At 36.3% G+C, this 18,666-nt stretch overlaps 1 protein-coding gene across 1 annotated transcript in view; it reads left to right on the top strand.

Moving 5' to 3' along the window:
* Positions 1-18,238, top strand: part of LOC108993627 (protein PIR) — a 55,767-nt gene extending 37,529 nt beyond the window's left edge. The window contains exons 19-30 of the mRNA XM_018968607.2: positions 989-1,065; positions 1,156-1,258; positions 1,384-1,503; positions 1,615-1,758; positions 3,870-4,019; positions 4,287-4,430; positions 9,240-9,327; positions 11,024-11,151; positions 13,203-13,410; positions 16,558-16,730; positions 17,262-17,465; positions 17,799-18,238. Of these exons, the coding sequence (XP_018824152.2) occupies positions 989-1,065; positions 1,156-1,258; positions 1,384-1,503; positions 1,615-1,758; positions 3,870-4,019; positions 4,287-4,430; positions 9,240-9,327; positions 11,024-11,151; positions 13,203-13,410; positions 16,558-16,730; positions 17,262-17,465; positions 17,799-17,993 (1,734 nt within the window). The 3' untranslated portion in view covers positions 17,994-18,238. The remainder of the gene's footprint in view (positions 1-988; positions 1,066-1,155; positions 1,259-1,383; positions 1,504-1,614; positions 1,759-3,869; positions 4,020-4,286; positions 4,431-9,239; positions 9,328-11,023; positions 11,152-13,202; positions 13,411-16,557; positions 16,731-17,261; positions 17,466-17,798) is intronic.
* The last annotated feature ends 428 nt before the right edge of the window (positions 18,239-18,666 follow it).

Raw genomic sequence — 18,666 nt, 5'->3', positions numbered from 1 at the left:
CTCTAATTCTCTAAATTTTAGCAAAACAAATTAACTTTTTGATAAAAACACCTCTCCATCTAGTTCTCTATTTTCGGGAAAGGTTTTGGGATGTGAACAAGGGGTTGGGGAGGTGTTTTGGGCTTGATGTATTTTGGGTAGGTTTCATGAGGTTTTTGGATCATTAGGGGCTCTCTTGTATGGGCTAGGTGTTTTCTTGTATACGTCCAATGTACTTGTTCACTCCTATTGGTATATATATATATATATAATATTATTATTACTTATAAAAAAAAAACAGTTGCTCCCCATATTTGGGAAGCCACGGTTCATCACTAAATCACTTTTATAAATATTTTATTCTAACAAATAAAACAAATTCTTCTTCCAATCATCTACATTTTCTCTCATGCTCATATTTGTTATAGTTGAAATTTGAAACAAATGTCACCATTGAGATGATCCCATTTTTTTTTTTTTTAAATTGACCATTTGTGAAAATATGATTTTTTTAAATATTATTATTACGAAAGCACTGATTTTAAAAATATTATCATTTAGAGAGATGAGTAGTTTAAGAAAACCGTTACAGATGAAAAATCTAAAATATGGGTACAAAAAATAATTAAATAATTACAAAAATGTGAAAAAAAAAAGTTAAAAAGTTTTCTTCCGATCATTCCTGGAATGACAAAAAAATGAGTAGTTAAAGATATACAAATAAAGGAGTAGAAAAAATAATAAAGAAAGAATAGAGATAGATTATTTTAATAGAATAGAGAAAAAATAGGGAGTGAGATGTATGAGGTTTTTGAAAGATGAGTAAAACTAAGGAGAAAATTTTAGAAAGTATGTTTTTTAGCCAAATTAATAGGGAAATTTATAGGGAACCCAATGTGAATGCTCAAGATAACAAACTGTACATAACAATACTTAGCAGAAACACATGCTTTTTTGTCAGTATGCTTTATCCTTGCGCCAACAATGATTTCTATTTACTTTTGCATAGGTGGATCATTGTTTCGATATATTTATTTCAAAACTTTGTGAGGCTATTTTCACATACTACAAGAGTTGGGCGGCAAGGTATGCCCTTTGGCCTTTTGGCTGATTTTCCTGTACTATTAAAGTTAATGATATAAATGTTTTTGTTTATGCGTTTGCAAAATTTTGCAGTGAGTTACTTGACCCATCATTTGTCTTCGCCTTGGACAATGGAGAAAAATATTCTGTCCATCCTATGAGATTCACTGCCCTTCTAAAGATTACAAGAGTGAAGGTGAATATGTTATTCTCACATTTAAAGGATTGTGGGCTAGAAACCCCAGATTTATAGGTTTAGGGTATGTGATTAATTAGAGTTCATTCAATCCTTCTTTTGAATAAGAATTTTATGACATACAGTTACTGGGGAGGAGCATTGATTTAAGATGTCTGATTGTTGAGTGGATGAACAAAGCTTTCCGGGAGAATCTTGAGTTCCTGTTTGATCGTTTTGAGTCTCAGGATCTATGTGCCATAGTGGTAAGTAGTTTCGCTCTATCATCTTGATTCATGTTGATGTTGAGAAATGCTTTTCCTTTTCATTTTATATACTGCATTATGTTAACAGAAGATAGTATCATTTGGTTTTAGGAATTAGAGAAGCTGCTTGATATCTTAAAACAGACCCACGAATTGCTATCCAAAGATCTTTCAATAGACTCATTCAGTCTTATGTTGAATGAGATGCAAGAAAATATCTCTCTTGTGTCATTTTCTAGTCGACTCTCTTCTCAGGTATGACAAATATGTTTTCTCTCATTCTCTTTAGACATGTTTTAGTTTGTGGGTGCCTTTCTCTGTCTCTGTCTCTGTCTCTCTCTCTCTCCAGTTTGTGTGTGTGTGTGTGAAGACATATTATGGATAGATATTAATTCTATCAATATTGAATTCCTCAATTGTTGTTTGTGGGCATTTTATTGAACTGCATATCTTGTTCTCTGTATAATCAATTTGTTCAGGATGGGTTTTGGACAAGAAACTTCTTAGCTCTTTCTGAATCAATTGTTAATTGTGTGTAGGAATATATATAGTTGGAATATTCATTAATACTTTCAACTGGGTAAGGATGCATGCAGCACAACTAGACATTGTTAATATTTTGTATGGAGCATCCCTTTTTGTCAAGAGGAAGATTTGATGTTGAAAACAAATGTTTGATGTACATGTGGATAATGATTTTGTGTATTTTGTTTTCATTTCTTTCAGCTGATTTATTAACCCATGAAAAGAAAAACGTATTTACTGTTCTCCAGCTGGTGCTGGCAATTTGTTTTTAAGTAAATTTTAATAATGCAAGGAATTTATCTAAAATATCTTAGTGACAAAAAAATAATGCAACAATAGGTGTTGGGGTTGACATTGATTTTCAAGCATATGCAGCACTTTGTTGGCAGCTACCAGACATTCTGTTTGTATTTTATAAACCATTATGTTCCTTAGTTGGTATATGTTGTCTCATGTGTGTGATATAATAATTTTGTTGCAATGTAAAGTAAACGTTAGAAAAGACTAGCTCTAATAATAGAACAAAAACTTAATTTCACTGTGGTAAAAGAACGATTAAGGTCAAAGCGCAGGCAGAAACACACTGCTTACTAAATGCGAAGTGCATTTAAATAAGTACGCTTTGCTACACTTTAAAATAGTGTGCTTTTGTTCTTAAAATATAGAAAATATCAGTTCACGACCTAGAGAATTGTGCAAAACTGATATTTTTAAGTATTTAGTTGACATTGAAGATCATTTACATATCTTGGTGCCACACTGCCATATGTGGTGTCTAAAATGTTATGTATAAATTATATATAACTAGTTAATTACTTGATTTTCATGCTGCATAATATGCTAATAAATTGAGCTAACAGACTAACAGTCCATCTTGCTTTTGAAAATCTTTGATTTTATTTTATGGATTTTTTCATATATATCATCTTTAAAAATGTGCGCTTTACTATATTCAGGCTCTCGCTTTGATCTTTCCGCCTTGGCTATAGACGACATTTGTGCTTAAGTGCTCCTAGAGCTGTGTCACCAACACTGATTTGATATAGAGGCTGTCTAACCTAGGGCTGCCCTCCCTGCACCCCGCCCATGTCCCACTCTACTCATCCTTGTTGACTGGGGGATCGAGTTTTCACTCTTTCATCTGGCCAAAACCAACATTTAAACACAAGAAAAGAAAAAGAAACTGAAAACCTTCAACAGATTGGCCAAAAAGGTATGACTAGAGGCATGAACGGAGACCCACGTGTGTGAGTGATGTGGGTGGGCCTCCATACCTAGATATTGAAGAAGAGGGAGAGGGAGAGGGAGAGGGTTTTTTTTACATATATTTAGTCTAGCGGCAGGTGGGTGGGATGCCCAACTGCATCTCTTAATATATTTCTTACTCTGCCTGCCTGACCCCCCAATGGGGCAAGTGGTTTTTCCTGGCGGGGTAGGTCTAGGTGACCCGTCTCCTAGCCCCCTCATCTAACCCGTCATATTTTTTTGTCAAATTCATTGAAGAAGACGGATGCAAAAGAGATATTGTTCTTGATATTTTTATACAACTAATTAAATTTTTAATGAAAGATACTCATAAGAATGAACTTTTGATTGAAAGATTGTTTCTTGGGGATAATTGACAATTGGACATTGACTAAAAATCTTGCATTTTAGGGAATTTCATGATATAGAAGATTTGCCTGCCTGAGTTACCGGAGTAAACTTGTTCTGAGTATGTTTTACTTGTTGACGTATCTGATAATGTTAGTTACAAGACTAGAACATTGAATAATGCGATTTTATTGCTCTTGAGTTCATCAACTGCTAGTTTTCACTAAATCAATTTCCTTGTCTTTTAGATCTGGTCGGAGATGCAAAGTGACTTTTTACCAAATTTTATCCTTTGCAATACTACTCAGCGTTTTATCCGATCATCAAAGGTTCCTCTAGTTTCTGTTCAGAAGCCATCAGTTCCCCATGCTAAGGCTAACTTCTATTGTGGTACACAAGTAAGGAACATACCTGAAGCAGTTATTTGGATTTTACCATTAAAGATACCTTCATAAGTAATCCTAAAAGCAACTTTGGAAGTTTTGTAACTCTTATTAACCTGTTGTTACACATATATTTAAACCATTATATTATTGACCTAAAGGGCATTTGGAATTTTTTGGTAACTTGTAAGTTATGAGTAGTTCTCGAAACATCTTTGCTTTGTTGTGATAAATTATAATTTCTAACACTGAGATTTTTTCACTTGTTTGTTTTCATGGTAGGATTTGAATTCTGCTCATCAAAGTTTTGCACGACTCCATAGTGGATTCTTTGGAATGCCTCACATGTTTTCCATGGCAAGACTACTGGGATCAAGATCATTGCCTTGGCTGATTCGAGCACTTCTAGATCATATATCCAATAAGGTTCAAGATCATTAACTCCATTTATTTCTTTATATATAATAACAGCGCAAACTAAATAAATGCATTTGATATTTTCAAGAATTAGGGTTTAATAAAAAGAAGAAAGTTTTTGTTTTCCTCCTTACTTTCCATTGGTTAAGTATGTGTAAGCAAAAACAATACAACGGACAAGTATACCCTTATAAATCATACTTTATTTCAAGAATACCATAAAACAGTCTCCCTCAAGCTAGAACATATCTTTCATATGAGCTCAACTTCTATTGAGGTTGAATGCCACTTTGTTATTTAGGAGAAACTGAGTGAAGATATCTTTACACCATTTGTGAGGTTTGAAGATCAACATGCATATATGTCGAAAGAAGTTGAGGTAGAGATATCTTATCCATAATAAGTGTAGAGATATATCATATCTCTCCATTTAAGAACGTGCATGTAAAGTAAGTGAGATTGTCTCATCCCAGTAAATGACGATTCTTAGGATCAGTGGCGTCCCTTTTTATTGGTTGTAAACACGAATTCTAATAGATACTGCATTTGTCACTTAAGTAGGATATTAAGATTCGTATTCTTTTGCATTGTCAAAGTGCAAAACACAAAGTTTGCGTCCAAACTGATTTTTAATTTCTTACAGAATATTTAAAGATGAAAAGTAGCTTAAATCAGTTACTTGTAAAATATAGCTCAAGTCATATGAGAATGATCATCCACAATTGTCATAATCATTCAATTGGACTCGACATTTATTGGTTCCAAGACATGGATCAATCAATTCAAATGATTTGAAATGCAAATGCGAACTTGAGGATTAGAAGACATGATTATGTTCACTAAGTTGACACATTTCACAGCACAAAGAGGATACACTAACAAGACTCATAAGTTGATGCTTGGAACCTAAACAACAATGCCGTTGAAAGGAAGATAATGATGCTTAAGCACGAGTAATAAAGATCACAAACTAACGGCTTGTACCAATTCCTGTTTTCTTGGGATCTTAAGGATAGATAAAAAGTTACACGACACTGAAGTGCTTTAGTTAGATTACTATTCTTATATAGATAATAAAATTCATTTCATTAAAGCGAAGAGGGAAATCCGAATACACAGATTGTATTCATGAGATAACCTATTAAATGTTTAATAGGAAAGTAAAGTCCATATATTCAGAAATATTAAGAATGTGAAGGATATTATATTCCCTTTGTCCATGTATAAAGAAGTTTGAGCAACATATTCTCTTGTTCTTTCACCGGCATCTCACAATCTTCTACGCATCTTGCGTTCTGCTTTCTCCATATGCTCCACATTAAAGAAATGGGCCATTTTCCAAGCGACTAAAACCGAGGAATATCCCATTTGAGCTTTCCAACATTCTAACAATTCTATCGCTTATCTAGGCATGACCCATTCTACTCCAAAATGTCTTAAAATCATTGTCCATAATGCTCTTGCCAGTTCATGATGAGAATACAGTGATAGATGGATCCCCAGCTCCTTATGCAATGCTACATCAATATATCACTGACATGTCTCTTCAAGATCTTCCCACAAGCAGTTGTCCACATAAAGAAAGTTACTCTAAGGCTCATAGACCTTTCAACTACTCGTCCATGGAAAAGGAGAATCATCCCACATGGATAATGCTTGATAGTACAACTTAACATCAAACATCCTTTCTTTACGACAGAATCCACCATATACTATCTTTACCATCTTGTCTCAATCTGAGGGTGTATAACAACTCAAAATGCCGTTACAATTCTGCCTCCCAATCCTAAACGGATCCAACAAAAGATATATTCAATTGAAGAATGAAGAGTTCCATTAAAATACTGCATGTTATCTTCTACCCATGCCTCATTATTGCAATCAATACTGAACAACTCTAGAAAAGACTCCTTTAGTAGTAATCCCCACACCATATGTTGTGCCAAAACTTGGTTCTGTTGCCCACTTTGTATCTGACAAAACCTGAAATGGTATCATGTTTTGTTTTCTCTAGTTGTCCCCACTCTCCACAAAGCGCACTCCCCACAAAGCTTCCCTCTCCAATGAAGAATGCCATAACGACTTTTGAATGGACCTTTATTAAATTGAGTCAAACTTCTAACCCCCAAACCACCCGTTCGCTTCAGAGGTTGGCAAATGCATTCATACGAGGTCGGAAAATTCTTGACTCGGTGCTCATTGCCAATGAATGTTTGAACAGTCGCATCAAGTTGGGTGAACCAGAATTATTATGCAAACTTGACATGGAGAAGGCATATGATCGTGTAAATTGGAATTTTTTGTTACACATGCTTGAGAGGTGTGGACTTGGAGCAAGATGGTGTTCTTGGATCAAATTTTGTACGTTTCTCTATTTTGGTAAACGGTATCCCAATGGGTTTCTTTGGAAGTTCGAGGGGTTTGAGGCAAAGCGATCCCTTGTCTCCGTTACTTTTTGTTTTCATAATGGAAGCTTTTAGTAAAATGATCGCAAGTCTCGTGGTAGGGGGATTTCTGTCTGGCTTTATTGTTGGGGATGCAAAAATCGGCACACTTGAGATGACCCACCACTTATTTGCAGATGAAACTCTTGTATTCTATGGGGCTAGTCATAATCACATTCAAGCTTTGCAGCATCGGGCTTGAAAGTGAATCTTACCTAGTTAGAATTAGTTCCGGTGGAAATGTTCCAAGTGTTTTGAGCTTGGCTAATATCCTGGGATGCAAAGTCTCCACTCTACCAATGAAGTATCTCGGTCTTCCATTGGGTGCCTCCTTTAAGTCGCATTGAAGATTTCATCTTTTGCAAAGGAAACAGATGTTTGGTGCAAGTGGTCAAGGATTGCCTGATCAATTTGGAGTTGTCTGGTCTTTCTCCCAACCCAGGGAAGAGCAATTTATTTACTTGCGGTGTTGAGAACAATACTAAGGATTCTTTGTTGGAGTCCCGGGTTTCAAAGAGGGGTCTCTTCCCGTGAGGTACCTTGGGGTCCCCCTTATCTCTTCCAAATTAAGGCAGGCAGATTGCAATGCTTTGGTGGAAAGGATAACCTCCAAAATCAAGAGCTGGACTTGCAAATTTCTTTCTTATGTAGGTAGGACCTAGCTGGTTGGATCGGTTTTTTTTGCTATCTAGGTATATAGGTTTTCCCTTTTTATTCTTTCAAAAGGAGTTACCAAAAAGATTGAACAAATTTTTTTTTTTTTTTATGTCGGGGAACCTCTCCAAGGCAAGGCTCTTTGGACCCACTCCTGCAGAGTATACCCCGGTCTTGTGCACTGCATTCTCGGAAGTTTCCTATACGGAACTGGTTAAATCGCTGGCTTTTCACCAAGGGGTGTGGCCCCAAAGGATTGTTTGCACCCATGAGTGGTTGAACCTTGGACCTGAAAGGGAGTGATACCCCAAAACCAAGGTCTTCACCACTTGGGCCAATCCCTTGGCATTAAAAAAAAAGGATTGAACAAGTTATGAGATCCTTCCTTTGGAAGGGGGATGATTTGAGCAAGGGCGGTGCCAAGGTTGCTTGGGACAGCCTTTGCCTCCCTTATAAGGAAGGGGGTCTTGGATTCAAGGATGTCGAAAGCTTGGAACCATGCTGCCATGGTGAAACACATATGGCATTTATGCACGGATAGCGACCATTCTCAAAGAAGCCTACCCAATACTATACTGCATTGCACAAAGAAAGGCGGCCTCAATAACATAGCTTATGGATTTCTCTAGTGGCTCTCCCCAGTGGAATGCCATTTTCCTTAGAGCTGCCCAAGATTGAGAAATTGACACATTTACAGATTTCTTCAATCTTGTGCACAATTGTAGAGTGACTAGAGGAGTGGATAAGATGATGTGGTCACCATCTGAGAAGGGGAGATTTACTGTACAATTGTACTATAAATCTCTTATGACACACTCTACAAGAACATTCCCAGGGAAGAACATATGGAAGACTAAGGCCCCCCTAAAAGCTTCTTTTTTTTTATGGACAATTTCGTTAGGGAAGATTCTCACCTTAGATAATCTAAGGAAATGCCGACTCGTTGTATTGGATTGGTGTTATATGTGTAAGAAAAGTGGTGAGTCGCTGGATCACCTATTATTGCATTGTGATGTAGCCATGAGTTTATGGAACGATATCTTTGCGAGAGTGAGACTTATTTGGGTAATGCCAAGATAGGTTGTTGACTTTTTGGCCAGTTGGCTAGGCATCCGGGGTAATTCTCATATTGCAGCTATGTGGAAGATGATTCCGACATGCCAATGGTGGTGCATATGGATGGAGAGGAACGGTTGGAGTTTGAGGATCGTGAACGGACAATGGATGAGCTTAAAACTTTTTTTCTTCACACTTTATTTCATTGGTCGATTGTAATAGACTTTAATGGCATCAACGTACATGATTTTCTTGTATCTTTAGACAGTCATGACTAGGTGTGGCTCTTGTATATGTCTTGTGTACTTGGCTTCGCCTATTATCAATAAAATTCTTATTTACTGATAAAAAATAATTAATGCAATTTGTTAGACTATTATTATACAACATGACAGCCAAGTGACCAACTAATTACATCAAATTTGTTGATATACAGTTCTGCATTAAATATGTTGGTATACCTTAAACCAGGTCCAAATCCCTAAAGTTTTTAGAGATTAGGTGCTGAACTATAAGATGTTGCATCACTATTTCAATACTGATTTTTTTATTTTTTATTTCTAGTTTTGCATGAACCTAGTCTCGTATTTTATATGTTGACGCTCTGATCGAAGATAGTATACCATAGTGGTTCTGTCTAATGTTTCATGCCTGCGTGTTTCAGATAGCTACGATCGAACCAATGATTACAGGGTTGCAAGAAGCACTGCCAAAATCTATTGGATTGCTTCCTTTTGATGGAGGTGTGGCAGGTACATGATGGAGTTACAAATTTTCATTGAAGACCTTTTTCTTTCTCCCCATTTCATTCAATGGAATGCAAATTTCTTCCTTTTGAGGAAGGTTTGAAAAAGCTATGTTGCAAGGCTCTGACCAGTAAAAGCTTACCAGTGCATCAAAGCTTGTTGATGCACTAAAGTATATATTTATGGATGTAGAAATGCTGTCAAATTTTGTGAGTTTACATTGGTAGTTCCTGAATTGATGCTAAGTGCATGGAAATGCATTTGAAACTTCTTATATTTAACTGAAAGCTAATAGGCATGCCACCAAGATATATTGACATGTCGTCTTATAATGTATTGTATATTTAAGTTTGATATGATTTCCAGTCAATATTTAATGTCCTCTGTATATCAATATCAGGTGATGAGTGATAGCTGTCAGGTTGATTTTCTTATTGTTTGTTTAAAATTGGCGAGTTCCTTTCTTTTTCCTTTCAAACTTCAAAAATCTCCTGCTAAAAAGCAGCGTGTGGGAGTTAATTACTAAGCCCAGAAATATTTTAAGGAAGTGTAGTATATATGCCCAGAAATGAAACCCTCGGGGTTGGCTCAAGTGGTAAAGGCCTTGGGCTTGGGGGTATGCTCCCCCCAAATCTAAGGCTTGGGTACAAACAATCTCTAGGGGCCATCGGACTAGGGGATGTTTCTCTTGAATTACCTGAGGTGCACTTGCTGGAAACTCCTTACTGAGGGCCTGTGCACCCCCAAGATTAGTCGGGATGTTGTACCCGGACAACAGGTGCCAATAAAAAAATGCCCCGAAATGGTAAAGATGTAAATTCTCCAAATGAGAAGTTGCTTTATTTGCATGTATAAGAAAATGGAAAGAGGAATTTAATTACATAGACTAATTGAAAATTTCTAAAAAATACTTTCCACAATAATGTCAGGATTTGAACCTGTGTCATTTTGAATCCAAAACAGTCGGTAGAATTAAGGAACTGACTCTACAGTCTTAAGTGGACATTAGATGTTAGACACTGCACTTGTGATATCTAGACATCTGGACACGGCTATGCATGTGTTATTTTTATTTAGTATGGTGCGTTGATGCATGCATTTCCTGTATATTGAAATTACTATGAATAACTTCAGCTGACGAATGTATCGGTAGGCCTGTTACAAATATACTAGACTGCAGGATTTTTGAATAACTGGAAGTGAACTCTTTTTCATGGGTCCAACCATGTTTGTGAAATTATTTAAGAGTAATTCTGTTCACTACATCATCAACTGTTACAAGACTTTCATCTAACATAAACTTCACTAGATTGCAATAGGCTGAGCTTCCATGATTTTCTTATCTCTTTTCCTATTCTAATTAGGTTTGTCTCTTGTATACTACCTACGTGCTTGGGTCATGTCTTGTGCATTTTTTATAAAATGTTCATTGACATAAAAAAAATACCTATTTGGCATGAATTTCAAGTGGTGAATAAGTTGAATTCAAGATGACAAAAACATAATGCATGCTTCTATCTTGAGTGATTTGCATTTCAGAACAATAACCATATTGTAAGGGTGAGCAGAAAATGGGTTTGTGAATTGCTAGCTATTTTCTGGTGGTTTTAATGTTTTCAGATATTAAATTTTAGGATGAATGCACTTTTTTTTCTTTCTGCTCTCATCTATTTGGTGTTTCTGCCTCATTCTACATATACAGGTTGTATGAGGCTTGTGAAAGAACATCTTAATTGGGGGAAGAAATCAGAGCTCAAAGCAGAAGTTCTTCGTGGGATAAAGGAGATCGGAAGTGTCATATATTGGATGGGACTTCTTGATATTGTGTTGGTCAGTGTCCTAAACTCTTCATGATGATAACTATGTTTGAGGAATTTCTAACTGAAAAAATGTAGTTCAGATTCAAGGAAAATTAGTGGCTCCTGAATTTGCATTTTTTTAAACTATTTACAATTCGTTAGAATTTCTTTAGCAGTTTTGGTAAAACACAAGCACAGACATGATTTTTAGTTACATGGATTATATTTCTCTCATTCATCCTTGGACTTCCTTTAAGTATGCAATATTTTAAAACAGTTATGATGTTGACAGATTAAAAAAATACAAGAGTATGTAGGAGTTTTCCATCCTTGGAAAGGTATCACTGGCTGCAAGAAGATTGTTGAGTATAATCTAGACTACTTTTGGGGACTCTTAGTAGATTGATAAGCCCTCTTTCTAGAATCTTTTAACAAACTTTGGTTGGTGACTTTGGAGCTTTATGGATATGTCTCCATCAAAAAGCAATTAGCTTGAATGTTGCAAGAATTCTAGCAAATCAACCCTGTGATTGATCAGCCCATAATATGTACTTCCTTGAATGGTGAGCCCATCCACCCTTATCTTTAAAGTCTCCTACCATGAGATGATCATGATTATAAGGTTGGGACTTTAAAAGTTCTCCAACTAGTTCAAATGCACTTGACTCAATTAAAGTTATTTACCAAATTAAAAATGAGGTTTAGGGTCCGTGACTTACAAATGGAATGCTTGACCAACTATAGAGGAGTTGGGTCGGTTGGTCAGAGTCAAGATTTGGGCCATTGCAGTGTATAAATCTGCAGGATGGCTGCTTTATTTGTGATGTGGTGTGTGGAAGGAATGCAATGTTGTGGATTTGAAGATGGGAGAAGATGGAGGGTGAACTTTGCTCCACCATGCTATGAACACTTTATGTCTGGGTTGGCTAATGATAGTGCAAGCTTTTCACTTCTTATAAAAAAGGATGGTGCTAGCTTTTCTATTTATGTAGAATTTTTGTCTTTCTGTTTTCCTTCACTTCCTCAGTTAATGCTCTGCTTGTATACACCCAGAGTACGTGGGTAGCTTTGCTTTCTGCATTTTATAAAAATGCTTATTTGGCAAGATAATTGCCTTCTGAAAGCTTCCTGTGGTCAGCTATACAATTCCCTTTTTCTCTATCCTGTGCTTTTTGATTCACATCCTTTGCAAAAGCGCAGGTTATGGTGGGGGTGGGGGCAATTGAAAGTGTCTATCCTCTTTTATAAAATGATTTATTTCTGTTCAGCCAACGTCTTGGTAGCACCATTCTTCCAATATGACTAGAGCCAGGATCAATCCCTTGAATGAAGCTAACAAATACTTTGAGGCTTCAACTTAGTTAATTTAGTTAACTTGAGAATCAACTGCATGAGGAAACGTCAATGTTAGAAAAATTGCACGTTCTTGCATTATGACACTGTCACTATAATCAGTCCTTCCTTGAAGCTGCGTCACATAACCTATGACTTTAATTTCATTGTCTTCACGGATCAGCGGTGTAGACAAACACCATTCTTGATCATGCCATCATATGATTCTGTTTTTTTTTTTTTTTTAATTCATGCATAAACATTGTAGGAGCTTCAAATCTGTCTTTCTCAAACTGTTTTACTACCTTTGGCATAACTGGCACTGCAAATAAAGAGAATAGGAGATTTAAAGTAAATGCAAGTAAATGCTCCTTCCATTCCCTAATGTGTCTCATTTGGGAAGAAAACATGCATTTTAAAGAACCAATGCCTTGACAACCCAAACTCTGTCTGTTCTCCCAGAATCACCTTTGTATTATTAGTGCTTTGAACTTTTGATATGGGGCAGAAACTTTAAAGTATAAATCTAAATTCAATCGTGTGCAAAAAGAAGATATTGGCAAGATTAGAAGCCTTTAAGGTAAAGATTTAATGTGTTCCCATATTTTTGTATCCAGTGAAGCAATATGTTATTAGGCATGATGAGGGTGCTAATTGTTTTAATTCTGTCCATCCTATTATTGTGCATCCTATATGATCCATTACTTTACCTTCTTGCTTCTTACTCCTCCATTCTTGGATGCTAAACAGAGAGAAGTGGATACCACACATTTCATGCAAACAGCACCTTGGTTGGGCTTGTTTCCTGGTGCAGATGGGCAAATATTGCATAATGAAGATGGTGGAGGCAGCCCTGTTGTCAACCTCTTTGCATCCGCCACTGCTGCAATTGCATCAGATCCTAACTGTCCAAATCCAATGTCTTTCCACACCGTATCAAAACAGGCAGAAGCTGCAGGTGCGCGCAATTGCACATCTTACAATCTTGCTTTTGCTTTTATTATAATGCCCAAAAGAGGGGAATCACTTTCTGCAGTTTCAGAACTTCCAGCTCCCCCTGCCGTTTCACCTTCCCCACTACCTTCTCCCTCCACAAAACCAATCTTAAAGAAATTAATAGTAAAGTACTAAACGTATCAAATAGCCATTCCTGGGAGGTATTGGATATTCCAACCGAAAGAAAAAGGACAAAGAGGATGAGACAGAGAGACAGAGAGACAGAGAAGTGTAGCCAACACTTCCAATAACTTCCCTTCACCACCATCGCTGGAAAGAGAAAAAACCAGGCCATTACTTGGGCAAATAATCCTCTAGGCTCGGTTTTAGGTTGAGTTTTAAGACACCAATCCTGTGGTTTGAAGCCGTTTTGGGGGAAGTCTATTTAACCACGTGCTGGTTGGAGCAATGGACAGTATTGGAGGTTTGATGCACATCCTTGGCTCTCGAATATTGTCTCCAAAATTGAGGATTGGCTTATACGATTTAAAGTTAGAGTCACATTATTAATTTTTCAATTTTAGTAGATAATGATCGAGTGAAAATTGAAAATTTGGTTAGGCATAGCTTAAAAAAATTAGGAATTGCGTTCTGGACTTCGAAGACCGTGAATGGATGACGGGGGAGCTCAAGAACTTTTTACTCGTAATCTTCTCCTACAGACTACATCTGTAACTTTTATGGACTTAGTTTACATGATTTTCTAGTATCTTTTTCTTCAACTTGTTAGGTGTCTCTCTCATATACTATCTGTGCACTTGGGTTGTGTGTTTTGCGCTTGTTAATAAAGATCTTCTTACTTATTGGAAAAAAAGAAAAGAATTTTATGTTCTCAGTCCTGTTCCCTATCAATGACTCCGTTAGGTTATAAACTTATAGTTAAATATGCAGAGGTTGATTTGATTGAAATGATGAATATAATATTTGGGGTTATAGCTAAATGCTTAGGTGTATCTATTGTATACTTCCAGTTGACTTGGATTTCACCACTTTTCAAGATTGAATAAAATTCATTTACTTATCAGAAAAGTCAAGATAAGGTCTGTGGGATGTCTGTGATGCAGTTGTAATGGTAAATGTTCATGAACATCTATTTATTTTCGTAGTATCCTCTATGTGCTGTGAAACCTAGTTCTAACAAGGAACTCAGTGGAACACTAAACACTGAGTTACCATAGGAATGGTTCTTCTAGGGCTTGTGCAAGGCACCTTTGTTATTATTGGATTAGGATACATTTTTATAATCACTTAACACAACAATGCGAAAATGGAGAGGGCATTTTGGTAATCATCATAGTGAACCTTTGTGGAAGTTTATTCTCTCTTGCCTAATGTGGTGTATTTGGAGAGAAATGAATGATAAGACCTTTGAAGATTGTGAGAAGTCGGTGGTGGATCTAAATGCCCTTTACTTCAAAATCTGTTTTACATCTGTGGCTTCCATCGATTGTTTTTACATTCCTAGTTTTCAGGATTTTCTTCTTCCACTTACCTTTTCTATTTAGGTGTATCTCGTATATACTTCCTATAAAAAAGTCTTGATGACCTTGATTCTATCTATACTTGTACACTGTATGCACAAGCCCACCATTTAGTTCTTGGTGTTGGAGAGCTATTTTGGGTTTAGTGTTATTTTGTATGCAAGTATTGTTTTTGGCTAATAGCAAGTTTTTGGGACTCATGGTTTCAAATTATTTAGAGGAAATGAATATTGGTGAACCGGTATTCTCCTAGTTGGATGCATGGGATTTACTACTGTCAGTTTCTGATAAAACTTCCCTTTGGCACGGGTGGATTTCACAGAACTAATGAGGTAGGTTGGAAGGCTCATCCCCTGAGCTTGTTATGGTGGCTTTGGCTAGAGATGAATCACAGAACCTTTTTTTTTTTTTTGATAGTTTACGTAAATTTTATTAATAGAAGAGAGTAGGCATAGCCGAAGTACACAGGAGATATACAAAGAGAACACCTATCTATGATATGGAACTAGAAATGGATACAAGAAAATCATGAAAACTAATCCCATTGAAGTCAATAACAGTAGCTCAAAAAAATAAGGTGTTGGATACCACACATTTCCTGCAACCGCCCATTTCTCTCCATCCAAAGGCACCACATGAAACAAAGAGGGATCCTTTTCCATACTGCTGCAATTTCAGGAATGCCTAATTGAAAGGATTTAATTGTTTTGTTGGAGTTTAAGCATTTTCCTTTCTGCAATCTCTTCATTGACTTGACTTGTGGTCCATTTTTTACTTTCTTCAGATTCTTTATCTTCTTAGCTTTCGATTTTTGAAATGTTTTGGTATTCTCAATTGAATCATTGTTTATTAAAATATGTTTCTCCAAAAGGAAAAAAAAAAAAGTCCAAAAGGAAAATAAAAAGATTAAGTCTGGCCAGCCAGCCACTCCCTAAACGCTACTTTCAGAACTGGTTTACTTTGGACAGTTCATAGAAATAAGCTACAAGTTTACGTTAAGGGCCCCCCCCTACTGGCTAATAAAAGGAAAAAGAGTAATTTCTCAATCTTGATTCAAGACTTTTCCCTAGTTTGACCCTGGTCCAAAGTTCATCCTTCATAGTTTGTAACTTCTAAATTACAGCTGGTGAAAGAGAGAGAGAGAGAGAGAGAGAGATTTCTCTCAACCTTGGCTGCCAGTTTGATCCTGGCCCAAATTTTATCGTTCATAGTTTGCAACTCTGGCCATTTCCTAGACAATAGATTACCCTAAATGAGTTGGGCCCAACACATTGAATTGGAGGTAATGTAGAATCAAGGTTAGAACTCAGCACCACTTCCTTTGATACCTTTTTAAACTGCTGCATATTTCAAAAGCTTAAACAACTGATTGGAAGTAGTGAGCTTAATCACAAACCGTTATCATAACGGTAAGGTTTGGTTGAATGGCCAATTGCAAAAGAAAACAGGCAGAGTTAAAAAAAAACACCACTGTCAGCTTTGTGTTTCATAATTTTAATGCTAGTCCTGAAAATGCGTGTACTCCGCTTGTTGCCTGTAGGTTTAAGTGTCTGCCATTTTCCCTGTTATTGTTTCATTCATTTGATGACTCTCCAGTTTGAGGGGTTAAATGTCTCCTTTTGTATCAGATCTCTTATACAAGGCTAACATGAATACTGGAAGCGTGCTGGAATATACCCTTGCTTTCACAAGTGCAGCACTGGATAAATATTGTAGTAAGTGGAGTACTGCTCCAAAGACAGGGTTTATCGACATTACAACATCAAAGGATTTCTACCGTATATATAGCGGCCTTCAAATTGTAAGAAACAACTTTCATCACTTGTATATTTGGTCTGTCCACATAATGTCTTTGATCTGTCTGTATTATTTGATATGTTGTGTATTATTTGATATATAAACTATTTTCAATGGGCATATCTGTTGAATATGCTGCAAGTTTTCACTTGTGAGTTTAAGTTATTGTAGGGACTCTGCAATGGCTTTTATAGGAAGAATTGGTGCTGAAGACCCATAATTATATATCGAAATACATATTTTGCATCTTTAGATAACATTTTCATGCGGACTTATTAGTTCTATATTTGTCCTATCAATTGAAAGAGACAGGCATGTTAAATGATCATGTCAGTTCACAGCGAGCAGAATGTATTCAGTTTGGGAAAAAATGTTAATGCATGAATCCTGATTATAAGAAGTCCCTGGTGGGGAAGCTTTAGTAAGCTTCAGTGAATCATTATTTTTTTTTTTCCTTCCACATTTTGGTCTAGGAGCATGCAAATGTTGATTGTCTTTTTTGCTGCTAACATGTTATAATCTTTGTACCATATAGGGATATCTTGAAGAGACTACTCAGGCATTATCAAACAATACCGAAGTGCTGGGTGATTCGGTTGCCTGGGGTGCTTGCACCGTAGTATACTTGCTTGGGCAACAGCTGCATTTCGAGCTTTTTGATTTTTCATATCAAGTCCTCAATGTTGCAGAAGTGGAGGCTGCATCAATAACACAGACACATAAAGTTCATTTTGCTCAGGTAAAGTATATCTTTGTTGTGAACTTACGGTTTTCATAATAGTTGTTTTAAACCACAAGCTAAAATGATTCTCTCTGGTTTTTTTTTACCTATCTTGATTCTGGATATATATATATATATATATATATATATAATGCAGTCCCATATTTCTTGTGCTCCAAAATTAGGAAGACTGCTTCTTATTATTTTTATTTCCAAAATAAAAATGTTGGAACTTTCTAAAACCCAGTGCAGTATAAATTAAAACCCTTTGGAAGTTCTGGCATTAATCTAGTTTCTCTTTACAATGCCTTTCGTGGTGTTTACGAATGCATTTTTTTTTTTTTAAATAAGGGGTGGGAAGCACTATTAGAAGCAATGAAGAAAGCAAGGAGACTGAATAATCACGTGTTCTCCATGCTGAAAGCACGTTGCCCCCTTGAAGACAAGACAGCTTGTGCTATCAAGCAAAGTGGTGCCCCTCTGCATAGGATTAAATTTGAGAATACAGTCTCTGCATTTGAAACGCTGCCTCAGAAAGGAGCCTGAATTTTGGTCATTACTAACTTTAAATTTTCTTCCCCACCGCCCCCGGGACGCTGCAGTGAAGTGGTATGTACTGATTGGGATTGAAATTTATACTAAAGAGAGTTGTCTAACTACCGTTTGTTCTTGAAATGAAAATATGCATATTAGTGAGTCTAACTGCATACCTGCATACGGTTTACATTTTGTCCTATATATACTTTAGGATGAAATTAGTGGTTTCGTAAATTAAAGTGATTTTGGTTCAAGGTAAGAGCAACAAATTGATGATTTTATAATATGATTATATGTATGTAATGGACCCACGAACTCTTGACTGTGTTCGAGATTGTCAATCTCCAGAAGAATAGAAAGAGATGAGATACAGAGAGAGAGGAGAAGAGATAGGAAGAAGATGATGATTTTGAAATGAACTTCGATGATCATTCCTTCCTTCTCTCCAACTATATACTCTTCACCAAACGGCAGCCTATTACACTTACAATTAAAAGACAAAACGCCAACGTATCACGTTTACAATCGAAAGACGACACCGTATCGCTTGCCTTATTACAATTACATTCATAAAACAGCATCATACAACTTAATCACAAGAGTAATGTTAGATACAAGTCTCAAATAAACAAGTCTAATATAAGCCTTTTATAAAATAATGGATCTTATTAATAAATAATAG

This window comes from Juglans regia, chromosome 11, assembly GCF_001411555.2.
Source record: "Juglans regia cultivar Chandler chromosome 11, Walnut 2.0, whole genome shotgun sequence".
Classification (NCBI taxonomy): Eukaryota; Viridiplantae; Streptophyta; class Magnoliopsida; order Fagales; family Juglandaceae; genus Juglans; species Juglans regia.
Note: the sequence above shows the minus strand (reverse complement) of the source record. Positions and strands in the feature narration are given on the sequence as shown.